Genomic DNA, 27089 nt, shown 5'->3' on the forward strand with positions numbered 1-27089 from the left:
AGGCTGTTCTGTTAAAAGCCTTCAAAACACATTAGTACGACTGATGGCAGCACGAGATCTTTCTATTCTTATACAAACTCCCCAAGTTTCTGTAGGATGAGATTACTTTTCCCTCCATAGAAAAACAGGAGCATGCCTCATACCACAACAAGGTGCATCTTGGCCATTCCAATCAAGGATTCTGAGGTATCAAGGAAAGTCACAATAAGCTGGTCATTTTCAAGGGTTGTCACCGTCCACACTCAGTAAAACCTGTAGTCAAGAGCTGAAAGGTTGTCGGGTTTTTACAGCCCTTGTCAGATTAGACAGGCTGTACAAATGTCCAAACCCAGCTTCTAAGATGCTCTTTGCAATAACACTTAGAAATGAGTTTACTGCCAAGTAAGCCTATTAACAAATGAAATGCGCATGGACTAAAGTAATAACTAACGTTGCTTAAATCAAAACAGATCTTGACTTCCTTACCTTAATACTAGGAAGCATAGTAGCTTTTGTTTTTGTTTTTGTTTTTTACAAGGGGGTAATTGAAGTTTGTTCAACAGCAGCAGGCCCTGTTCAGCCCCCTACTCCACAGGGAATTAACCGTCACATTCCAGCCCTGTCATCAGAACAATGAAAGGTGAATGTTGTGCAAAACAGCTTGGGACCACTAACTGATGATGTCATTCCTCCCTTATATGGTTCATTATTGTGCAGATTTACTTTGGTCTGTGAAAAGGGGTGGAGCTGCCCGGGACTGGAAGGGAAGGCTGATCTTAAGAAGCAGAGAAAGTGAATGGAATTATGCTCTGCACAGAGGAAAATGCACTGGGGAGGGGAGGAAGTTGGGGAGGAAAAGTGAGAAAAAGAAAAGATATGCATAAGATGTCAAATGGGCCTCACTCTTGATTTTTCAAACTAGCTAAATGTTTAGCACACACTGGAATTTAAATAAGGATCCCACTAGAGCCTGATCTGTGAGTCAGCCAACGGGACGGGATTCATGTTCAACCAAAGTGCCAGTTAACTTACGTGTGTCTAAATGAAAACACTGCAGTGTGGGCTGCAGAATGCAAGTACTCTTTAGTTTCAGGATCATTATGTCTTAAAAAAAATTTTTTTTACCTGAATTTATTGCTTTCCTAAAAGTGTTTTGAAATGGCAAAAAAAGTGCTGTCCACCCAAATGAACAAGTGAATATAGTCAGCCAAATTTCAAGGAATGTCTATATCGTCAATCATACAAATCTTCTCAAAATCCCCTATCTCCTTAAACTAGTTTTCTCTCTCTTTTTTTTCCTTGTTTCCTTCCATCATTCATTCTTTCCTGTGTGAGTCTGTGAGTAATAATTTAGTCAAGGTAACATTAGTTAGGTAACAGAGGTTCCTGTATAATTTTTTTCTAATACATATCATATCCATATAATTTATATATCATTTCTGTTAAGAAATTCCATTTTTAATTACAGAATACAAGCATAGTATCAGATAAATTAGTTAAATTAACTTTAACAGATTAAAGTTAGCAGAATTAAATGTTTGGAGAACATGTTTAAGTCCTCAGATATCTTTCCTATTATACAAATATAAACCATTATGTTATGCATGGAAAAGAATTGGAAGGAAAAATAAGTTAAAGATAATTGCTTTTCTACATTCGTAATGTTCGATCACGTCTTGCCTTGTGAACATGTCTACCTTCTTAACAGTATGAACTTAGAACAATGATTAGTGAATGTTTCAGGGTTGCAGTTCTGAATAAAGTGTTGTGATTTTGGTAAAATTTACATAAAACAACATTTATTGTTAAGGTAAAATTACAGATATTGAGCCAATTAATTGATGCTTTTGGTTTTTTGGGGTTTTTTGGGGGGGAGTCGAGAGGAGTTTTTCCAGCAATTTTTAAATGATTGGGAAAAACCAAAACTGAGGAAGAAACTGCTGCCACCATGTGTTGTGTGCAAGGCTGCCCTGGTGTTGGGGAAAGGGGCTTCTTGGCAATTGAAAGACCCAAGATGGAATCTTGTCTTGGCACCTACTGGGTAGATAGCTAAGAGGATGCTTTCTAACTCCTCTGGCTTCAGCTTACTCCACTATCTAATAGAGATATGGATTTTAACTTGCAGAGTTAAGGCCACAGAGTCTGGCACATAGTGGGCCCGCAATAAATGCTGAATAATACATTTATACAGTTTATACATCTTGATAATGGTATGCACTTTGCAAAACTACAAATTTGTAGTCTCATTTTGACACAGACGATATAAATTCATGTTAAAAAAAAAAAGAGAGAAGCAAAGGGTCAGGACTGATTATATATAATCAAGGGGCATCTTGCATTCAGTCTGCTTCTGGTGATTCGAGCTTGAGGTACAGCCCCAGGGAGGCATTGATTATGTTCAAGGCCAATAAATCACTATTTAGAAACATAATAATAGCAAGAGGAAATGTTTCAGATACATTTGAAAACTCTTTAAAACAAATACAATAAATGTTAATCACAGGTGTGTTTTTTTTCCTTCCCTGCTTAGTACTACTAAATAGCTACATTCAAAATTAACTTAGTCCTCCTATTAAGACTCACCTAAAATAGCTGTATTTGTCATAATTAGTTAAGATTCCCTGGCTAAATGACATATTAGGAGCCTCTTGGAACCCAGAAGAGATGATTAAATGGGTCATAGAACCCTCCTTAGAGTCGCAGTAGCTGCAAAGTTCCACTATTATATCCTGAAGCACAGGGACCACATCTTTCTGGGTCTTTCTATATTCAGAAATATCTTATATTCACCTTTTTTTTTAATTCCAGCTTTACTGAGGTATAATTGGCAAATAAAATTGTATGATATTTAAAGTGTGCACTGTGGTGATCTGATATGCATATACTTTGTGAAAGGATTCCTATCATCTAGTTAATTAATTAAGACACTCATCATCTCACATAGTTAACTTTTTTTTTGTTTTTAGAATATTTGGGTTCTACCATCAGCAAATTTCAATCACCAACTATATCAACTATAGTCACCATGTTTCATATTATTTCCTCCGACTTTATAGTCAAAAGTTTGTACCATTTTATCAGTCTCTCCCTATTTCCCCCACCCTCAACCCCTGGCAAACATTTTTTACTCTATGAGTTTGACTTTTTTTTTTTTTTTTTTTTAAGATTCCACATATAAGGGACACCAAGTTATATTTGTCTTTCTTTGTCTGGTTTATTTTATCTAGCATAATGCCCTCAAGGTCTATCTGTGTTGTTGCAAATGACAGGATTTCCTTCTTTCTTTTGGCAGAATAATATTCCACTGTATACAAATACCACAAATTTGTTACCCATTCATCCACTAATGGACATCTAGGTTGTTTCTATGTCTTGGCTACCATAAAAGAGGAAAGATTTATACAATCTGAAGAGAAACCAGAGTATATCTTGGCTATTGTAAATAATAGCTTCAGTGAACATGGGAGTACAGATATCTCTTCAATGTCCTGTTTTAATTTCCTTTGGCTATATACCCAGAAGTGGGATTGCTGAATCATATGGTTGTTCTATTTTTAATTTTCTGAGGACCTCCATACTGTTTTCAATAGGGGCTGAACCAGTTCTCATTCCTACCAATAATGCACCAGGGTTCCCTCTTCTTCATATCCCACCAACTGTATTATCTCTTATCTTCTTGATTACAGCCATTCTAACAGGTATGAAGTGATATCTCCTTGTGGTTTTCATCTGCATTTCCCTGATGATTAATGTATTCACCCACTTATAATTGGCTTCCCATCAAGAACCAGGCATTAATAGGAGCTGGGAATATGGTATAAACAAGACAAAGTCCTTATCCTGGTGGAGGTCACATTCCAAGGATACATACCCTGAGGAAAGAGAGTAGGGTTTTCTCAAAGGAGGTGACTGAGGGCTGAGGACCTGCTCAATAAAGACCTTCTCTAAAACAGGGACATTTGAAACTAAAGAATCAAAGGATCCATCCATGCAAAGAGCAGAGGCAGCAGGAGCAAAGGCTCTGAGTGGTAATGAGCATGGGAGATTCTAGGCACGGAAAGAAGTCCATTGTGATCAAAGCATGGAGAGTGAAAGAAGAGAATTACAAGATCCATTTGAATGATCCATTAACTAACATTTCAAGTATCCTTTTCTGGAACATGTGCTCCAGAGATAGCTCTGATAAGCTACCAGGGCCTCAATGTGTACTAGAGGGTCCTCTGTTCAGCATAAGAAAAGTGAAGAATCATTGTTTAATTGATGAATGAATGGTTGAAGATGCGTCAGGCATCCATCCTTGTAGAAATGAGATATAAGAACCTGATGAACCCAGCAGCCTGGTGTCCTCAGTAGTGCTGCTCTAGACCCAGGCCTCTACTTGGTTCCTCAAACTTAGGAGAGGATTCCATCACCTGATATAACCAGAAATGGAGTTGATCCTACAGCTAGAATATTGCTGCATCTGCCTTTTCATGCACCAACCTTTCAGGTAGGGATCTTGTCAGCATGTCCACAGGTCAGGGGGCTGAGACTTTACCAAGTCTCCAAGTACTGCTTACTAGTAACTGTATGTGTGGCAAAAGTCAGTTGGAGACCTGCTTTCATTATGACCTATCATTTGTCATGAGATACCAATATCTTCCAATAAGATCTGACAATTGGAAAAAAGCAAGGTGACTTGGCCCAATTTGCCACACCATGGTAAAGAGCTGGATTTTATTCTGAAACACCTGATTTATATGACTAACATTTAGAGAAGGTACTTGAGGGCAGGGAGAGCAAGAGTGGAAGATGTCTCAAAGGGCTATTGTGGTAGCCTCGATATACAATGGGATGGTGGCTTAGATAAGAGTTTGTCTTGGACTAGGGCAGTGGCAATGGTTCTGGGAAAATGGACAAATTCCAGATATAATTTGGAAGCAGAATGAATACAACTCACTGGTGGTTACTTTTGGAAGGTTGAGAGAAAGACAAGATTTAGGGTGATTGCATTTTAGTTTGAGTGATTAGATACAAGTACTGTTAACTGAGATAAGCATAACTAGGTTTTCAGAAAGTAACCAAGAGTTCCATTTTAGATACCTTAAGTTTGAAGCCTATTAAACATCCAAATGGGCTGGTCAAGTATGGACTTTCACTCAGTTATTACTCAATGAACCAAATAAAAATTTTTGTTTAAAGAAGACTAGTAATTTTCTTTTCTATGAATGACATACAATCAAATGGAGACCTTCCCTTTCTCAAAAATTTTAGCATGTCTTAACTGAACTGTATACTCCAATTTAATTTACTCACATGGAAAGTATTATTGTGATTATGGGTCCATAGGCCAAGTCCTAAGTCCACCATGAGTAGGGATCTCCTAAGACAGTCATAACTTCTTAGAGTGCTGCATCCCAGAGACAGAGTATCTAGGCTACCATCTAGGATGCATCCTTTAAGCATCCTGTTGCCACTGAGCACCGTGACCTGAGCAAGTGGCTCTTAAAATCAAATCTTCTCACAACTGCTTCTTATTCAAATTGATCAAGAAAAGGAGAGACAAAGAGGACATCTTTCCTGCACATTCTGAGAAAGATCTAGTCCAGCATATGGCAAGTGGGAAGTTTCTCAACATGTGGGCGGTTACTGGTCTTGCCAATTCCATGTGCTTTTATCTCAGGAGACATTTTTTGCTGCAGAGGAGGTTGTGCTCCAAAACTGTGAGAAGTGGGTGCACTGGTGAACTGGAGTGGGCAGGCAAGGACAAGTCATAGGATATGCTAACAGCACTACACTTGCGTTCCTTAGTTGGGAGCAGGGGAGGGGTGGAGACCTTTCTTCCAGGATCCCTCCCTGGAGGTTTGGTAATGGTGTATTAAGTCTGGGCAGTAGTTCTGCACATAATTAGGTCTCTTTCCTTTAGTGAAATATAATCCCAAACTTCTCAAGTGTTACAGATTCCAGAAGTCAGACAAATCTGTAAGCATTAGAGAGCCAAGTAAATCAGAAAATATTGGAGGAAGGGATGGTAGGTGTAAATAAGTGGGAAACATAAGATCACTTCTGTGATCAGAATATAGGATTTAGTGACATTGTAACAAATGACAAAGACTAGGTAGACCAAAGCATTCCTCCCTTCCAACAGCACACTGGATACAGAGTAGCCATAGTCCACCATTTCTAGTTCCCTTCACTTTTCATATCAGATACATATACTTCCCTAAGCATTTAAGAATAAAATAATTCTTCATAAACTTCTCTAGGAAATTGAGAGGTAGGCAGAAAATATAAAGCAAATTCTTAAGGCACAGTGTTTCTGAAGTCAAGAGCAATGAGTTGAGATTAAATAAAGTTGACCTCTGGTGTGTTTGCAGTTGAAGCTCACATTCAGCCCCTGAATAATTTGAATAGTTTCTTGGCTAAGAGTTCACATCCAAGAGCTGAATATGTTATGCACTGAGCATAAAAGACCCAACCTTTGATTAATCTTTTCTGTTCAAACTTTTCACCACCACAAAGTACTTTCCAAACACAAGCATTCTTGGAAAAAGAGTGCATACTCAGTCAAGGAGCCAGAAAGGAGCAATCTCCAAACACTGAAAACACCACCTTCCCAAGTTCCAACTACTTCTCTGGAGTCCAGGATTTGTAATGCTAATCTGAGTACCTTCTTCCATCCTGGAAAAAAGGGGAAAATATCAAAGTGATGGAGCTGAATATTCACTGTGGTGCTAAGAGACAACACATTTTTCCAGCACTTTCCTTTCTTAACTCTTTCTTGGTATATAAATTTGTGCAAAAATAGCATTTGCCTGGTATTTAACGTGATGAAAAATGGCTGCAAATTTAGGGCAGCATTCCCAAGGTTTTTCACTCTGGAAGAATAATCTTACTTACTACTTTCCAATACCTGATTTTGTCCATGATGCCGTAATAAACTATCAGCTTAGTGAAAAACCCAACCCAACTAGTTTGGAATCTGGGGACCAAAAATTCCCAATCATTTGTTAGAAATTCTCACTTTGAATTCAGTTGCTTTTGCAACCTAGATTCAAACATTTTCTCTGAAAGTTACATATCTCAGTAATAACTCAATTAGTTCAAAAAGGATCTACAAGAGACTCTGGTTTTGTGTTTCTAATATACAAAACGCCTATCAGAGTTTATCAATTGCCTGACATTACAATTACCAGTAACAGAGTACTGATAGATCAGAATTTTTTTTTTAATATGTTACTATAAAGCACTAGTTATTAACTGTATTTTTGCCACTTTGGTAGATTCTGAAGCTGTAACTACTGACTAAAAATTTGCCTGTTAAAGTGCCTTTCTAGCTGGCCTAACTATTTGTTATTTCCTAATGATCTTCATTGTGTGTTTCTTAAAACTTCCCATCTGCTCCAGTTCCTGAGGGTTCTCTGATTAATACTAAAAATAGGCATACATTTTTATTTGCATACGTATACTGTGTCCCTCACTATCAACTTTTTTATCCAGAAGTTATAAAGTAAATCTGTGTTAGACTTTCTAAATAAATGAATTTGTATCTATACTTCATTTCATAACCCACAATAACTTCTGTGCAAAATACATGCATTTAAATCCTTCAATTTGGTACACTAGTACACTTCAGATTCTTTTTTTTTTTTCTCATTCAAAGTAGTTTGCTTTATGCAGCTGTTGGGAAAAGAAAATAATTATCCCCAAGACTATTCTATAAGTCAGTCCAAACTGAGTTTAAACTTTTATTCTTTTCAAGATATAAAATGTGTTCTTTCACTTCTTTTTAATTTACTGATTTTTTTGAATATGCATAGTTGTAGAAATACAGCAGTAAATTTATGAAGTTAGCAAAGTTACTACAGCAGTTTTTCTTCCATAAGATGCCTATATTACTAGATGTTTCACTTCTCATAAAATTGTATATGGCTAAAAATCATAATACTATTATTTTTGTAGAAAGAAAGTCATCCTTTTCCAGATGTGTATTTCATAGTTACATTCTACTCCTCAAATATAATTTATTTTATATGTAAGATTTATCTGTCCTTTGGAAACTCAAAACATAAATGCTAAATCTTCCCTCACCATAAACCACACTGTTATATTTTTGGTTCTCCTAAAATGGTAGAAACCAAATGAGGCCAGAGAGAAATGACCCTGATTAAAATAAGGTCAGCTGTCTCACATATTTATGGAAGATTACCTGTCCTATACATAAAAATGACTATAATAAGCATTACTAAGAGTCCCAACTTTTTCCAACGGATTTGGAATGCCATCTTTAACATATATTAAATTTCTATACCTACTATAATCTATTATAATTATTCTCTATTATAGAGAATTTTTATCGGCTCCATTGACCTACCTATTAATGTACTAATACAATACTGTTTTACTCACTATAATTTTTAAATGAGTTTTTGTTTTTAGTAGGAAACTTTTCTACTACTTTTCTTTTTCAAAGTTTGACTATTCTTGCTTGTGGATTTTTTTTAATGTTTATTTATTTTTGAGAGAGAGAGAAAGAGGGAGAGAGCACAAGTGCAAATAGGAGAGGGGCAGAGAGAGGGAGACAGAGCATCCAAAGCCAGCTCTGTGCTGACAGCAGCACGTCCAATGAGGGGCTTGAACTCACGAACAGGTTGCGAATCCTGAGATCATGAGCTGAGCTGAAGTCCAACGCTTAACTGACTGAGCCACCCAGGCGCCCCTTGCTTGTGTATATTTTATACAAACTTTAGAATCACTTCAGTTAGTTCCCACATCTTAAGAAAAATCCTAATGATATTTTTATTAGGACTACATTAAACTCGTGGATTAATATAAGAAGAGAGCTTTATGATGTTGAGTTCCCAGTCCTACAATATGGTTAAACCTTTCCATTGGTCCCAGACTTTTTCATATCTCCATGTAGCATTTAAATTTTTTCACATTCTTTTTTTTTTAATTTTTAATGTTTATTTATTTTTGAGAGAGAGAGACAGAGCATGAGTGGGGAAGGACAGAGAGAGAGAGGGAGACACAGAATCTGAAGCAGGCTCCAGGCTCGGAGATGTCAGCACAGATCCTGACACAGGGCTCAAACCCACGAACAGTGAGATCATGACCTGAGCTGAAGTGAGACGCTCAACTGAGCCACCCAGGTGCCCCCAAATTTTTTCACATTCTTAAGTTTATTTCTAGATAGTTTATATTTAATGTAGTTTTGTTTTTTGTCATTTGGAAAGATGAAAACTATTAATTTTTGACTCTTGATTCTATATAGTTTTATACCTTGCCAACTCACTTTATTGAATTCTCTAATTATTTGCAGCAGGTTTGTAGTTTTCCTGAATCTACCCACAATCTAAGTACAAAGCAGCTACCTCCACCCAAACAATAGAAGAGTGTACTTTTCCAATACTTTGCATTGTTCTCAAAAATTTCTTAGTTTGATACATTGTAAATTGATTTCGTGACATTCACCTATGTTTGTTCTTAGTGTTCAATACAGGGTGAGCAGAAGAAACGTTCACTTTTAGGTATTAGAAGTTATACCTGTGGTAAGAACTTTATATTTGTTATCTCATGAACTTAACTCTGTGAGATATGTACTCAGCTATACCCACTCTGTAGATGAAGAAACCAAGAATTAGAGGCATTAGAAAACCCGTCCAAGGTTACAGAACAGGAAGTAGCAGAGTCAGAATTTTAAGTCAGAGTTATTTGCCTCCAAATGAAATGCAGGAGACTGAGAAAACATCCGTCTCTAGGTTCCAGATTTTGAGGAGCTCTGGCACGCTATAGCTAGAGTAACCCAGGGAAGAGTTAACCATAGTTAAAGAGGTTAGACTTAGCTCAGATGATCCTCTGAAGGTCATAAACCATTTATAAACATATCATAAGCACTCTGGAACCCACCACAATGCCACATGATTTCTCCTTAGCACACATCTGGATTATTTGACTAATAAAGAGGGTGCAAATTGCAGGCCTCAAGCTTATATGTGCAAGAAACACAATTACCTTCATTTTTCCAGATCTCTTATAATTTTCAATATGGGTTCCCATTATACTTTATCTTAGTTCATTCTGGGTAAGCTCAGTCGAGTCTGGTTTCCCTTAATAAATTTAAAGATTCCTCATTCAAGTCTGGGTCTCCTGAGTTAATTCTAGGGCTTCAGGACCCCGTTTTTGGAGTTAAGATTAAGTCCCTTGACCATCAGGAAGGTGGGTAAGAGGTCATCTAGTCAGCCTTCTGCCACCTGGCATACTCTGAGATGCACATTGTTGTCTCTTGTCACAGGTGTCAATCTTCTCAGATTGCTGATATAAACGAGTCACAGTTCTATCCTCATGGCCAGCCATGGCTTCAGCTATTTACATGGCCTTTCAGGGACATGGGAAAATCTACATTCCTTTTAGGGTTACATATCAGACACCAATTTTTACCCTATTTCTCCTGAATTATTTAGTAGAAGGAGAGCCACAAGTTTTGCCATGCTTTTTGCAATGAACTGAATTGGGTCTCCCAGAATTCATATATTGAAGTCCTACCCCCCAATGTGACTATATTTGGAGATGCAGCTTTTGAGAGGTAATAAAGGTTAATAAATCATAAGGGTAAGATTCTAATCCAAAAGGATTAGAGGCTTTTCTAAGAAGAGGCCTTATAAGAAGATCTCTCTCTTTCCATATACGTGCACAGAGGAAAGGCCATGTGAGCATGCAGAGGGAAGGTGGCCATCCATAAGCCGGGAAGTTAGGCCTTACGAGAACCCAACCATGCTGGCACCCTGATCTCAAACCTCCAGCCTCCAGAACTGTGAGAAAATAGATGCATGTTGTTTAAGCCACCTAGTCTATTAGTTATGACAGTCAGGCAACCTAAGACACCCTTGGACTCAACCTAGTAACCTCTTTACTCTCAAATTCTCCACACCACATCTATCTGTGGTTTATATTACTCTCACCTTCCCTTCCTCCACCCTCTACTCCCCCAAAAAAGCTCAGAACAGAGCCTCTTCTTTTGCACTACCTCCTCCCACAAACAACATAGATTGTTCTTGCTTTCTCGCTTCCCCAAGCATCTTATCTAACAGAAAAGAAGAGGTGGGATAAAAACTGGATCCACTTGATTACATATTCTTTCTAAGGCTATGCCTAGATCTTTGCTTCTGAAATCCAAAGAAGATATTGAGTTCTCTTCTCGCTTTCAGCAGTGGCAACTCTTCCTTGAGGCAGTGGTTGCTCTTGGCTGGCTGTTCAACTAAGGACAGGACACAGGATAATAGAAAATATTAGGTTAGAAAAATCTAATTATTATCATACTCTAGTAAATTTTTATAATGGAGTATAGGCAGGTGAAAATGTCAAAGCTATAACAATATTATAATTGAATTACTTAGTCTTTGAGGTTGTAAGGGACAGGCTCACCCAGACTACCTAAGAGGATGGAGTTATTAGTGAGAATACCTCATAGTAAATTAAAGCAGAAAACTGTCTCCACAGCTGATCAGACCTGGAGAGAACTGGAATATTATGCATCATTTTGTGTCATATACCTACAGTTCTAGTAACCCGGCAGCAATGAATATGATCTAATGCTTGTCATCCTCTCAGAAGCAGGTGTCCACTGCAACCCCGGTCCTGTGATGTGGGCTCTTCTTCACTCTTAGAATTTCTCTGTCTCTGCTGGGTTTTTCTTGGTTTCTGTGGTCTTTATGTCTTTCTGTTTCATATGCCCCGAGAAAGTGTCTCAGTGGGTTAGTCAGTCCCCTTCAAACAGAGCTCACTATTTGGCAGTGTTCTCCTGCCAGGCTACTTCATAGGCCTCAGCCTCCCTGATGTCTAGGTTATCAAATGTTGCAAACTAGCTGCATTCCAGAATACATAGCCAACAGACGAATTTTGCTCACTGCACGTTGTGTTATAAATTTGAGGCAACATTGAAAAACCAGAAGATTTTACTAAAATCAGATTTCTGTCTTTTCCCTAAAATTCAGAACTGGCAACAATGTGGCAACTGAATCACAACCTGAATCTGAGTCAGTCAGCCTGAGCTGAATTGAATGGACTTTCCCTGGTGTCACAGTTTGCTATCTCCAGCCCAGTGGTCCACCACTCATGCAATGTGTGCTAAAGGATCTGCTTTTTTTTTGATGACTGCCTAGCACTGCAGGTGTTTGTGATTGAGACCTTTGTGACCTCTGTCCAGGACAGTTGACCTCTGGTCAGAAAAGAAAGAATGACAGTTATGTGAAAGGAGTTGCCTCGATTTCTCTCAGAAGAGGCCTCTTCTGTGAATCAGGTGCTCAGAGTTTCAGGAACTGTCTGGCAATTTCCTGAAAACTTTCTGAAAGAGAGCAACCCAATGATCAGTTCAGATCTAGAGAGACTCTGACAACCTGATCACCTCCCATTACTGGGTTCTCATTCTTTACCTCTGATATTTAAATTCTAAATACTGTCCTCCATTCTTACTTCTCCTAGGATTTTTCCAGAATAAGGGATATCAAATACCAGGACTGAGGCATTCTTATGTGTTAAAAATCTTGAAACAGTAAAGTGTGATTCTTGTGTATTGTCTCTCAGGCTCTCCCTTTCAATGCCTTTCCTTTTCAGTGGCCAGTTCTCTTTGATTATTACCCCACCCCTTTGTATAATGTTAGAGTCTTTCTTGGTTCAAGTTCTGTTCTTATTGTTGTAAAAGTCCAAATACATTGAATCTAATTAACTAAAACTCTCAGCTAGCCAGGTTAAGCCTTAAGATCTGGAAAATATCTTCACCATCCTTATCTACAGTAAAATGCAACAGGAATTAACATTCAGATTTGAATATAATGTAATAGGCTCTAAGGTTGTAAAGCCACCCACATAGCAGCACTACAAGATCCTGAGTCATCAAATATGATTTTGTACTATACTTAAAAATTTTACAGGAAATTAAAATGCATTTGAGACATATTTTCCATAACAGTAAAAGTAAGTTAATTTATATTATAACCTTTGATTAATCAGAAAATTTTGTTGATCAGAAAACCTGTTTTCCTAGGCATGTCTGTTAGTTATAATACTAAGACTCTGAAGAGTCTTAGATCAGAGGCTGCTAACTTAGTGACCTTGAGAATGAGGGTGCTATGAGGTTTGGGAGGATCATATCCACCTAAGACCCAGTATTTATGTATAGTGGGATCTGGTGAAATGAACTGCAGGGGCATTTTTAATGGGCCCAGTCATATTTAATCCAGGGAGCGCCTACTTCAGAATGAGTCGCATGCCCCTACTTCTACAGGGCTGAAAGTAGATATGTTAATACCCTGGGTCTATTAAGAGGATTAACTTCTTCTAACTCCAAACTTCCAACCCTAGGAAACTGTCTGAGTCACCAATTTTGTGGTCCCTTTAAGATGCAACAACGCTTCCTTTATATCATCCTGACTTATCCCATCCTCCAATACAAATACCCAACTGTGAGCTAGGAGTAACACTACCTCACCTCGCCTCTTTCATTTCAGTCACATTTTCCAGTAGCAAGTGGGACTTGCATATTGCCAGGGTAAGAGGAACTAGAAGGAGGAGTTTGATCCTGGCATTCTTTCAGAAAATCAACTGTAAAACATATTCCTTCTGTGATGGAATCTCTAAATTCTAATTCCTCTCCTTTCTTAAAAACTGTTTATTCCTAGCAACTGTCTTGGCCGGTAGGATACTGATAGTTGGTGGCATATCTCGTGACCAAGTTAAGGTCTGTTACTCAAATTCTGAATCTGCAACATTAGAATGGATGTGCAGTCCACAAAGTCACTGGCAAACTTTCCGAATCATCTTTTCTTCCTCCGTTGCATTGGGGAAATGGGGAAGTGAAGCATTCACTTTAATCAAAAGGTAAGAATTTGAAAGTAGAAAAGATTATTATTTTTTACTGTAAACTAAGTTCATACATTAATTCTTCCAATTAAGTATTGGTAGTAACCTAAGGAATCTAAGGAGCTTAAGCTGTCTGCTTACCCACATACCAAATAGGGACAGTAATTATGCATAACATAGTTTTGTAAGTATTAAGCAGGATGTATATGTGTCCAGCATATTGGGGAAGTTAATAAAAACTAACTCTGCTATTGAGTGGCCTCTAGCAAAGTGCTAAGCACAGAGAAGAGGGCTCAGTTATTTTTTGCTAATATATTCCAACTATTGATTACTTTCTGCTTGATAAGTCTTGATCTTTTTATACATCATTACCATCTTTTCTTACAAAGTGCTTTATTATGACTCACCAAGCTACCAGTGAGTAAAATCAGTTTTATTACCATATTTTAGGGATAAGACATCTAAATCTAAAAAATCTTAATGGATATTATGCCAAGGAATCAAGTGTGGATCTTTTTCTATAAAGATGACAGATAGTATTTCCCAGGATTCCAGGCCAACAGAAACTTTCCAAAAGCTTGCTCTGATTGGTCATTTCCCATCTTAGGCAAGTATATTAGTGCAGCCTGGTCCACAAGTCACCAGGCAAAGCCCATTCCCCTTCACGTTGACAAAATGGGGCTTGAAAGCTTCCCTTCCATTCAAGCCCTCACTCCTGCATTCTCTGCTTTATAAGTTAAGAGATTTCTCTTGAGATGCTGATTTGTACTAAAAAAAAAAAAAAAACAAAAAATGAACTTATACTTGGAAGGCTTGCTGCAATATTATATGATGATGTAATTATTTATGTAGTCACAGCTGAGCCTATAGAATCCAAAAGTTTTAAAATCTACAATTACAGTTATGGATTTAGACAGCACTCCCCCACATCATTACACACACACACACACACACACACACACACACACACCTCAAATATTTAAGTTTCAGACCACTTTTTGATATAACTGTGTTCTCTCTATTTTGACATTCTTGAAGCAGTTCTAGTGAAGCTTAAGATTAAAATCACAAGTCTTGCAGTTCAGACAGGGAGTAAAGTATAAACTCTGAAGGTGATCTCATGTGCTCAGAATTAAGCCTTTAAAGGTCAAGTTGACTTAAAATATGGACCAAACAATATAGCATTTAGAAAGGGAGTTTTCTTTACCCAATCTTAACTAATTCAATGAAGGATATTCTCCTCTTTATTATTAACAATGCTAGTTAAGCAATGCATTTTTTCATGCTATTTCATCCTTTTAATTTGGGAATATGACTATTTGTAAAAATAAATATGCAGTAAATGATGGTAATAAATTATGATCACAGTCTGCAGATTTAAAATGAAGGAAGCCCAGAACAAGATGTTGCCCATTTTAGGTTCTTAATTTGTGGAATTTTTATATAAGATGAATTTAATAACTCCTGAAATGTTAAAAAGTAATTTCTGTTTCTATTATTTTTACACTTGCAGGGTCTAGGTCACTGGCAATAACAAGGTCGTGGCTTGGGGGTGGGGGGAGGGCCTTTATTTAGCCTCCTCATAACCATCGTCAGCCTCCCATCATAACGACCCCAAACAGAATCCAACCAAAGTAGAGGCCTGTGTATGCTATTCAAACCCAACTCCAAACAAGTCCCCCGGCTGCTCCTTCCAACAGACGCTGTCTCAAAGTTTCTCCTATCTTGACAGTCTAGAAACCACTGGTCTGAATATCTCTGTATATATCCTCCCAATAACCATCATTCTGCCTTGTAAGAGTTTATGTCATAGTTTGGCCATGAGAACATGGAGGTGGGGAGCCCACACGCATAGAGAGAACACAAAAAACAAGCCATTTTGCACAAGGGACTCATTTGCACAAAAGTGCTATACCACTATACACTGTGATCTGAGTTGAGCTGCATAATTTTTCTGGGACTCAATTTCTCCATCCATAGAATGCAGGACTCAAAAGGGCTGATCTCATAAGTCCTTTGCAGTGCTCAGAGCCTGGGATTCCTGGTCTCATCCAAAGTCTGAGTTTGGATTGCTTCTCAACACTTGCTATTGATCCCGTAGACCTGGCTCCTTTTTGCTATCTTTAACCATTCTCCCTCAGGAAATGAAAAACTCTAGCAGGATAATTACAGAGAACCAAGCCTAGATGCTACCCCAGGTAGGGGGCTAGATGGCGGGGGAAGCCCCTAGCTTCCTCCCATCCGCTCTCATCACTCCCACCCACCAAAGGAAAACCTGTCTGGGGCGGAGACCACCTTCAGAGTTGCACACTCAGTGGGAGAAGCTGGATGAGATTATACGGGCAAACCACTTAGGCTTATCTCACTTTCTTCCTTCCTTTTTTCTTGCTCACGGTAGAAACAAAGGGAAATGATGCCGAAGTAAAGTTCTTGGCTCCCCGCCCCCGACAAAAGGGACTTTTCCGGAGAGGGGGAAGGGAATGCAAAACAAAGAAGGAAACAAAGGACTTGGGACGTTCTACAGGAGGACTCCCACTTGTGCTCAGCAATGCCGGTTCTTTATTAGCTGCCGCCCAGCTTGCCCTGCAGGTGCTGCGGCCGCTAGGAGCTCCCCAAACCCCGGCCGAGGTCGGAGGGACAGGGCGCCTCGCCCGCGGTCCCGGCACCTGGCGGGGAGGGGCTCCCAGGCGACTTGCCCAGGGGAAAGAAAGCCATGGGGTCAGCAAACTGCCAGCCCCCATCAGTAGATCTAATTATGACCGCTGACTTCAAAAAGAGGATTTAACCCAAAGCAGATTTAGCAGAGCAGTTTCCAAAGGGCAGCAGGAATCCCGGGCCTGACCTTTGAGAAAATCCTATAGGCTTCACTGCCCCGGGAACTCGGCAAGCCAGTCACGGTGGACTCTTCAGATCGCAAAGACATTCTGGGATGCCAACTTAAGTTATCAGGGTCCTAGTGGGGATGTTTAATTTAGCATAACGTGTGTCTGGAGGGGCGTGCATTGCTGGTCAGTCAGGGGATTGATCTGGGGAAAAAACACTGACAGTGGAAAATATAAAGCTCTAAAGTATAACCCGTTAAGTCAACAATAACTATTTCAAAACGTTAAGGCAGTTTGATATGTTAAGTGAGCATCAAAGGTCTCTTAGTGAAGTTTGAGGACATATCCCAGCAACGCTGATCAAAGTATTGAAAGCATCTTAAGGTATTTTTTTTTTATTTTTACTTTGATTTTTAAAATCTTCTACCCAGCACTTTACTCAGGAGAAATGTTTGCTGTGGTTGTTTTAGTAAAATCAAACAACTCCAAAAGGGTACAGAGCATTGGAATTGTTCCTCTAGAGTCGATGAACAAGAAGTTTGTAAATAAACACATCTGGGATAGGCTTATTGTATAATAAATACAAAAGTACTTTGTGAACTATAAAGCTCTTCGCTGTGGGTTATTATTTGAATTACTCTCACAAAACACAAAAAATTAGGAAGACAAAAAGAAAGAGAAAGACACAGCCCAGGTAAGTACAGTCTTTCCATCCACAGGCTTCATTTAAACCATCTCTGTAAGTGAAATGGTGCCACTTCAGGCAGTTAGCTTACGTGGGAAATTGTAGAAAAGACAGGTCTGGTTCTAAACCACATAATTTACAATGTGAGCAGAAAACAATTCATTCACACAGGTGTTCTTTAAAATTATTTGATTTCAGATCTTTTAAGAAGTCACTATCAAACAAATTGCTACTCCTTTACCTGACCACATTCCAACACGGAACACCTAACCAGATGGCTATTGTAGAGATTCACAATTTACACTGCCCTTAGAACCTTGTTTGCAAGATCTGTGCTTGAGGTTGGGAAGTTCACAGAGACTGAGGAGGTGGAGTTTATTCTCACTGTGTGGTTGTCCAAAACAAAGTCAAATTAGACCATCTGTTTGTTCAAGTATGAAGGTGATAAACCTTAACTTCCAGGAGCAGAAGACAGGCTTAAGCCGTAAACTGAGAGTATCGGTATGCAACACTCCAGCCATTGTTCTCTTTTCCATTTCTCCTTCCCCAAGGGATGTGCCAAGTCCAATAATAAGTAAAACTTACCAATAATTTTTAAAAATTTAACAAAAACTTGTTTCATGCTTTTATTTACTCTTCTTGTGACAGCTTTTTCTTATAAGCAAACTAATCTAGGAAAACCAGGTCTCTTTCTTGTAACTAAGTATATAATAAAGCTGGGATTAGTAAAGCTATTCCCAAGTGGCTCTTAATTTGCAAGTCCTAAATACAGAAGCAGACACGCTCGGTAACTCAAAGCATCAGGCTTGGATGTCACTAGTTTCAAAGATTGTGGAATTCACAGACATAACCATTCAGCTGAGGAAAGAAAAAGAGAATAAACTAAAAAGAAGATGCTGAAAAAACTGGAGAGTATAGAAGAGTTAATTACAAAGCTTTTCAATTTGGAGTCTCTACATCAAACGTGGTGATCCCTGGTCTGAGAAAACTACCTGCCAGGACAGATATCCATGCTCCACATGCAGAGTTTTTGTTTTGTTTTGTTTTGTTTTGGTTCCTTTTTTTACACCGTGTTTTAAGAGTTATGCAACCCTTAGAAAGCAGGTAGCTCTAGTTGTTAAGTACTTTATACACAACCAAATATCAAGACTTTCTATAGTGGTATTAAGAATGAACAGGATTCAATTTTAAATGGTTAAGCTTCATAATTTGTCTTCCTGACTAAGTGAGTTTCAACCTCAAAGGAAAAAAAAGTAGATTATTTCCCATAGAAGGAAATCGGGAGAGAGCTTTTCAGATGTAGGTGGCTTCGCTGATCAGATATAAGCTCCCCGGAGTTTGTTTCCAGCTTTATGTTTTTATGGCTCTCACCATGCTAGCGGGAATCTGGTGTCCCACTCTGTGCACCCCCAAACATATTCATATGAACAATTCCAGGTAGAAATCTGACTCATTCAGGTCACCAACCACTCAGAAATCAGAGTTAGAATCCGGGCACCTGTCTGTGGTGTCACTGGACTGGCGTGTGACCCCAGGCAGGAGGGACAGAGATGAAAGGACTGGGCCATCTCAGTGTGGTGCTCATTACCTCTCCCGCTCCTGCTCCAGCAGGTTGGTGAAGTCGTCGCTCTTGTTCATGTAGTCAGTGTGTTTGTGCTTCTCGCTCTCTAACTCGTACACGGTGCGCCTGTGACACTTCTCTGCCAGCAGCAGCTGCTCTAGCATGCGCCGGTAGGTTTCTTTCTGTTTTTCCTCAAGTCTGTCCAGCTGAGTAAACAAACATGGGAAAGAGCTTAATATTTTATTTGATTTGCATATGACTCAAAATATTACATTAGTCTACTGATTTATTATCTGAAAGAGAGAACATTGAGTCTGGTGTTCTCTGCCATTTTCCCCATTCCCTCATTTTGTCTAGGCCAACTGGCTTTGTAAACTAGCCATAATAAGGCTGCGGTAACTTCTGGCCTTCTGGCCCTTTTTCTGTGGACAGATGTATGGTTCCTAAACTTGCAAGAGAACAAACTCTTTCACTATTTTAGTGAGATGACATAAAACCCTATACTTAGAAAGAAAGAGGATAACGGCCCTCCTGATCTCAGAAAAATTAAGAGCTCAGCATGTACATATACCAAACTTCTCCTGTGGGAAGTAATTACCATAATCACAATCTGTTTTTAAGACTTGCAGTTACTTGCATTTCTAGGAAATGTATAGGAAGGATCCACAGTCCACTCTTTTCAAGTATGCTAAATAGAGGGAGGATTTCAGAACTTATAGAGAGCACATACCTCAGACTAAAGGAGACGTTATCAAATATTATTACAGGACTTTTTGTGCCTATTTCTCTGACCAGGCTATCTTTTTTTTTATTGTTTTTTAAGTTTGTTTATTTATTTTGAGAGAGAGAGAGAACACGTGCGCATGCACGAGCAGGAGAGGGGTAGAGAGAGGGAGAGACAGAATCTCAAGCAGGCTCCCAGCTATCAGCACAGAGCCTGACCTACGGCTGGATCTTATGAACTCCCTTGGAGATCATGACCTGAGCCAAGATCCAGGGTCAGACACTTAACTCACTGAGCCACCCAGGCACCCCCAGGCTAAAAGATCTTTGAGGGGTGCCTTGATTATGTTTTTAGTCCCTAGTGTCAAGCACAGTGCCTAGAACAAAGTAAGTGTTCAGTAAATGTTTGTTAAGTTGGACCAAATCTTATAATATTGATAGTTCCCTATCCTGTTCTCCTCTTCAAACTGCAGTTCAGGGTTTCTCAACTTTAGCACTACTGACAGTTTGGGCTAAATAATTCTTTATTTTGCATGGTTGTTTTGTGCATTGGAGAATGTGTAGCAGCATCTTTGGCCTCTGCCCCCCAGATGCCAGCAGAGCTGCCTCCAGTTGTGACAAACCTGTCCTCAGAAATTGCCAAATGTCTCTTGGAGAGCAAAACACTTCCACTGCCACTCACCCCAAGCTGAGAATCACTGTTTTCATTGAAACAGACATATTTAAAATCCATTCTCAATCCACTATTTACTCCCTAAAACCTAATGGGGTCACTCCATGGGTGTCAGCATCTGAATTCTTTCCCTGGGTTCTCCATATTTGTCCCTTAGTCATACGGAGGATCTAAGTTTCCCTCTACAGTTGCATGATATCTCCATTGTGAATAGATCATTTCTGGGGCCCCAGATAAAAGATACTGTCCTGATAATCCTCAGTGTTTCCGATCAGATTTTCATCCCCCCTTTGCCTAAGAGCAGGGGGTCAGACAGACTGGTAGAGAAGCCCAGGTTAACTGGTGGTTGATACCATCAAATGATACATTTGATATCATCAGGGATTACCAAATGGTACTTTTGTGTGTTCTGATAGATTTATGTAATCTTATACGAGAGAGTTCCTTCATTGGAATATCTCCCTACTATAAAATATTCTCCCTCAAGAACTCTCCTATCTTTCTACAATGTGATTTTCATCATACATTATAGAATGTGTCAAGCATTTCTAAAATACCATCATCATCATCATCATCATCATCATCAATGTAGAAAGAGCAGCTCTTTCCCTTTTTTGATCTTTTCTACTTATCATAGGACTCTCCTTCCTTTTGAAAGTATTTGGAAGAACAACTTCTGCCTGTTTCTTCATACCCGCCCCCACTTCCCTAAGGAAGGAGGGGTGACTTATTTGAAACTTGTATTTGGGATAGGAAACCAGGCATAAGCAGTTCAGCCTTTTTATTTCTTATTTTTTTACTCTGCCTGCCATAAAATGGTACATCATGCTCTGAAGGCCCCAAATCTCCTTCGAGTGGTTTCTCCAAAGACTAGGAGTAAAGTAATAGAAAGCCCAGTGGTGTTTGTTCATTTATCTATTCAGACCAATACGATTACAAGCTTCAACTCATCTATCCAACTCCTGCAGTTATCCCTCAATGCCTTCAAGGAACTCTTGAGGGGAAGATGGGGGCATTATTAGTTGGATAGCTAAGCTATTCAGAAAGATACACATTGTAAGGGCATCTGGAGAAAAACAGCGTATTTTGATATTAAGTGTTCTAAGGCAGCCTAGGTAGAAGATAGGCCTTAGCTTTAATATGTTCTGTCCATGTGGGCCTTTGAGATTGGTTGCTTTCAGCAGCTACAATCCGGGGGCTAGCCAACTGGAGTAGTTGCTGGGGTCTCAGTCGGCAATGTTCCACTAACCTACACTAGCAGAGCTTGACCCCAGCAATGATTACATAATCACAAGGATAGTCTTTTTGTCTCTTAGTGCATTGAAAGGATGCCGAGACACTGGTGTGTGCATTGATTTTCACGCAGACCCAGACATTAAACTGTAAAGGTAGCAAATTCCTCTTTAGTAATAAATCATTAGTGTGTGAGGATCTAGCTTTTAATTTTTAAATTCCAGATGTAAGAACCAACATAGGTAGCAAAATATCAGCTGTAAAAGACCTGTGTCTTGCCATTTTGTTTGGAATTACATAGAGCTCCCAGGAGAGAACTGAGGTGGGCTAACCTCTCAGGTCTATGTGGCTTGTCTAGAAGCTCAGAAGACCAGCTCCCATAACTATGGCTCTGTAGATTCATTAATCATGTATACTATGTCCAAGACTTTTGGTTTTCCAGAATCCAAACTGTGGCTCAACCATAGAGGAATGCTTGCTTTTATTAATGAACAGTGAAAGTGAAATGGGAACCTATTACTTTAGAAATATAGCTCCCACTTGGACAGGTGGAAGGAAAATTGAATGAGATCATCATAACACCAAAGGCCAAAATTTACTAGGGAGAGTATACCTGGAAGTCTTATTCTACTAAATCAAGTTGATGGAGAAGTTTGAGGACTTGAGATGGAGAGAAATTTCAGCATGTTTTAGACAAAAGAATCATGGTTCAGGAAGTGATTTCAGCCCTGTTATCAGCAGATAATACTAACTGGAGAAGTATTAAGGGATTTAGGAAGACAGAAATCTACTAAAGAGGAAACATGATGTCTTAAAGGCCAAACTGGACTTACACAAAAGAGAAATGGATCTAAGTGCTCTTAAAGATAGGGCTATACAGAAGGGAGATATTTTAGTCATTATTGGATAAGAATGAGTGTCCAGAGGAAGTACAGATAGGAGAGCAGAGAGAACAGAGCAATGTGACTCCCCCCATAGAAAAGGTACTGAGATCCAGGAAGTGTTTAAGAAGCATGCTATAAAATTGCAGACAGTTCTTCATGAGATCAGTTGGGAGCCATTCTCTTGAAGGCTGCCACAGCTATTCAAAGTAGATACATAAAATATAGACAGATTTAAGAATTAAATTCTGAGAAGATCAAGGTAGAAAATTTGAAGCATTATTTGGTGAGTTTCAAGGTGCCACAACTAATATTGATGGGCCCTGAGTGAACACGCTCAAGAAACATAAAGATGTAGAGTTTGGAGGAAAGATGAGACAAAGGGGTATTCACGTAGGACAGTAGCATAAACAGTCCAAACTTGGGATGAAGTGAAATGAGGAAAGACTCATCCTTCAGTGAGGATTATCCAACTCAAGGACATAAATGTAGGTAAGATTTGCCTTGACTAAAGTATCTTCTTGGAAGGTTCATAACTCCTTGATTTTACTTCTAGCACATAATACAGAACACAGAAGGTAATATTAGGAAAACTAATGTCTGGGTCAGAAAGCATAGGGAAAAAGAAGCAAACAAATAAAAACCACTCTAAGATCCATAAAATAGTGAGAAAAAGAAGGGACCACTTGAAGAAACTAGTCAAAATGTTAACAAAAACAAGGGTCCCTGGGTGGCTAGGTTGGTAGAGTATCTGACTCTTGATTTTGGCTCAGGTCATGATCTCACAGTTTGTGAGTTTGAGCCCCACATCAGGCTCTGCACTGACAACATGGAGCCTGCTTAGGATTCTCTCTTCCTTTCCTTCTCTGCCCTTCCTTTGCTCAGTTTCTCTCCCTCTCTCTCAAAATAAATAAATAAACATTTAAAAAACAAAACCAAAACAAAACAAAGACTCAGTTGAGTCTTCTTACTGAAGAAAAAAAGAAAACAATTAAAGAGGTTTTAAACATGCAGGCAGAAAAATAGAGAACCTAAAACAAAACCTAGGTACAGAGAAGGTGACCACTGCAAATCCCTAAACTTTTGAAAAGACAGGTATGTTTTAAATGCCACTCACTGAAGGCAAGGATAGTGCATGCAAACAGATTCCTCCCCCCAACCTAGGGTTCACCGTTTCTATTATTATTTAAAAAATTTTTTTAAACGTTTATTTATTATTGAGAGACAGAGAGACGCAGAGTGTGAGCAGGGGATGGATAGAGAGAGGGGGAGACACAGAATCTGAAATAGGCTCCAGGCTCTGAGCTGTCAGCACAGAGCCCGACGCAGGGCTCAAACTCACAGACTGTGAGATCATGACCGGAGCTGAAGTCGGTCACCCAACCAACTGAGCCACCCAGGCGCCCCTAGTTTCTATTATTACTAACCTTTGATGGTAACAAGCTCTGTCTGATGTGGACAACTGCCCCAGACTGACCAGAATCCTGTTGTAATTAAAGATTTTCTCTGCCTATCTTCCTTCCCTTAGACATCCCCTAAGTCTCTACTTCAGTCTTGCTAAGAGTAACATGGGCCTGCATTATGCTGAGTCATTTTGCTTGAGATAAATTGACCATGGAACTGAGGATTTTCTTGCATTTTTTAAATTTATGAGTGTGAGGTTGGTATTATGATAATTGCATGTGTCCTAATAAGTCTTTGGACACTTTGATAAAAGGGGAATAGGGGGACTTTAGGGTATATTAATTAAACTTTGAAAATGCATAAGATTAAGATCCCTCAAGCTAAGCAGAATAAGAATTTGGGAAGGAAAGAAACTGAAACCTTGATTTCTTTGGAATTTTGCTGAAGAATTATGAATTTTGATATCCTGGACTTTAATTCACAAAGAAGCTCAGGGGGATTTAATATTTGCTGCTTAATTTCTCCCCAGATATTTGGCAAATGAGAGGGATCCACCACATGGGGTTCATTGTTTAACCTCTGATAAATTCCATTGAATAACCTAGCTGGGCCTAATCTGGTATGCAAATTAAAATGAGCAGTGGGTTTTTGGCTTGAGGTGCAGGATAGCTTCTAAGAAGAGCCAGACTATCTGCTCATAGTCCTAGGAGGCTAACAGAACAGTGATTGTATTGGTATCCTTGCCTCATGAAGTTGGAAGAAGGACTCCTGCTCCTTGATAATGACAACTTGATTGTTAAGTTCAAAAGGTTAAGAGACCCAAAATGTGTAGATACAAGATAAATCTTTTCTCTTTCTAGCATTCTATTTCTCCTACAAAGCAGGACTTCACCATTTTGTCAGCATTGGGAAAAGTAGTTCCTGTCCTTCTCTCTACCTCCTTACTCCTCTCTAAGGGAGGAAAAACTCTTCCAACTGTGAGTTGAGGGGAGAAAGAAGTCAAAAAGCATGCCCAACTTAGTTCTAAAAGGACCACCCACAGGGTGGGTATGTTCTTCTCCACAACTCTGTCCATGAGATAAGAACACTTGGGTTAGGCCTACTTTCTGAAGGTAGGTCAGAAATTCTTCTCTTTGTGTACTTTCCATATAACTCAGTGGATTAGAGGCATTGATTTTGGGTAAGTGTATAAGATTTGCAGATCTATCTCTCCTTTGAGGTGTCATCCCAAGCTCTAACTTGAGGGAAAAGAATTAGGAAACTTAAATGATATAATTTATCCAAACTGAGTTCTCCAATCCGGTAGTTATCATAATAATATTTAATGAATATTTTGACTTCATTATGTCTTTCCTCCTCAAACCCCTCCAAGTTTGGAACTAGTTAAAGGTGTAAGCAAGTATCATGCCAGCAAATATCATCCCAGCAAATGTTAATGGTTAGTATTTGTTGAGTACCTGGTATGTACCAGACACTGTGTTAAAAGTTTTACAGGCATTGCTTCATGTAATCCTCACGACAACTCTGAGATACGCACTCTTGTTACTCCCACCTGACAGATAAGGTAATAAGCTTAGAGAGCTGAAGTGACCCACCCAAAGCCATATGCAGCTAGTAACCATGGCTCTCAAACATGAAAGTGGATCCAGCCAGTTGACTGCATTCCATCATAAATCATCTCTTAATATTTTAGGCAAAGATGAAAACAAGAGCTCTGGCTTATCCTTGTTGCAGAAATTAGATAATTATGGGACCATCAATCTGTTGTAAATACTGTGTAAGCAGATCACATCTGAGATCTGTCAAACTGAGCTGCTACAAACACTTGACATAAGATAAAAGTTAAATTATGATCAGTTGCTTCAGACTTTTAATTTCTGTGTTCTTTTTTTCATTTATGATACTAATTTTACATCTATGAATTTTTTTTACATGAATTCTGAAGAGTTAATATGGCTAGATCCAGCATCCATTTCCATAATTCAGCCTCTAACTTCTACTACAATGTGGGAATACTTTTAACATGTAGTATCATAGGAAATTAATAACAATAGTAAATAGTTCCTAACACAATATTATATAAAAATGATTAAATACAGCCTTCGTAGGTTTCCTTTCATCTTAAAGAATTACCCTAAGCATTCCATTGGGATTTTGCCTCAACCATTGTATGCCTCAACTCACATGAGACCATTTAATTATGATAGTCTATAAGATACTAAAACACAGTACCTTTATAAATATCAATAATAAAATATCCATCAACATAATATCAAGAATCAATTTAATTTTCTTTTACCAGTTTGATAATGATCTTCACAACTCTATGCCAAAACTGAGAAGCACTTCAAATTTTTGCACACATCACCTCTGAAAGCAATGAAAGAATAACAGGCTGCAAGAGCCTGTAACTAGCATAATCACATGAGAAATATATTTTAGGCTTTAAGTATATTTAAGGAAATGCTTCCAAAATTCTTATCATCAAAATGTATCCACTATAATTCATGAGTTAGTAATTACACTTTACTTCAATATTAGTGTGTCATAAAAATTTCACCTTTGAAAGAAAATGTTAGAGCTTGTAAAATGGAAGAATGTGAAGCTATCACTCTGAGGTACCCTTCTATAGGGGGACTTGTTGGTGTTGTATTTTTACCTCTGAAATTGGTTTCTCATAGACATCTTCTCCTATAGATTTCTCCTGGGCTAGGATGGCGTCTCGGTGCAGGACTCGGAGCACTTTCTCTGGTTCTGCAGACCCGTAATGAGCCTCCAGAACCTCAGGCTTGGTTTTCTCCGTCTTCAGCATATGGATCACATCTTCCCTGGCCTGTGGGTAGAGTGCAGCAAGGTCAGACAGTCGACAACATAAATCACATGCCAGACTCACAAAATCAACACAAAGCTTATTGAACACATCCCCATCTCTTCGGGGCTATTGGCAAATTCACTGGGTATTTTGTTCTTATTTTTTATCAAAAGCAGATTGGCAAGCAGATACTCTGCTTCAGGTTGCTAGGAAGCAGACAAGCAGAAAAAGGGTTTGTGCTAATATTAACTACACAAAAATTGCTTTATCTAAGTAGAAAAGGTTCTGAGTGCTTTTGAATCAAGGGCACCTGGGATACTTATCCCATTTCAGTGCACATGAGGTCAAGGACAATTTGAAATTTTCTAGTTTTCTATGTATACTCTCAATGAAGAATTCAAATCTGGTTTGAAATAGCACCCTTCTCTCCCCATTCTAGTTATAACTCTGTGTGTAATTAACAAAAACAGCCTTTATTAG

At 38.8% G+C, this 27089-nt stretch overlaps 1 protein-coding gene across 3 annotated transcripts in view; it reads right to left on the reverse strand.

The window, feature by feature from the left end:
- The window catches only part of FILIP1 (filamin A interacting protein 1), a 187536-nt gene that overhangs the window by 40867 nt on the left and 119580 nt on the right, over window positions 1–27089 (reverse strand). For all 3 annotated transcript variants that reach the window (XM_030315859.1, XM_030315858.1, XM_030315856.1), the window contains exons 3-4: window positions 26457–26630; window positions 18911–19089 (exon numbers count right to left, since the gene is read on the reverse strand). In XM_030315859.1, coding sequence (XP_030171719.1) covers window positions 18911–19089; window positions 26457–26630 — 353 coding nt within the window. The remainder of the gene's footprint in view (window positions 1–18910; window positions 19090–26456; window positions 26631–27089) is intronic.

Source organism: Lynx canadensis, chromosome B2, assembly GCF_007474595.2.
Source record: "Lynx canadensis isolate LIC74 chromosome B2, mLynCan4.pri.v2, whole genome shotgun sequence".
In the NCBI taxonomy this organism is placed as follows: Eukaryota; Metazoa; Chordata; class Mammalia; order Carnivora; family Felidae; genus Lynx; species Lynx canadensis.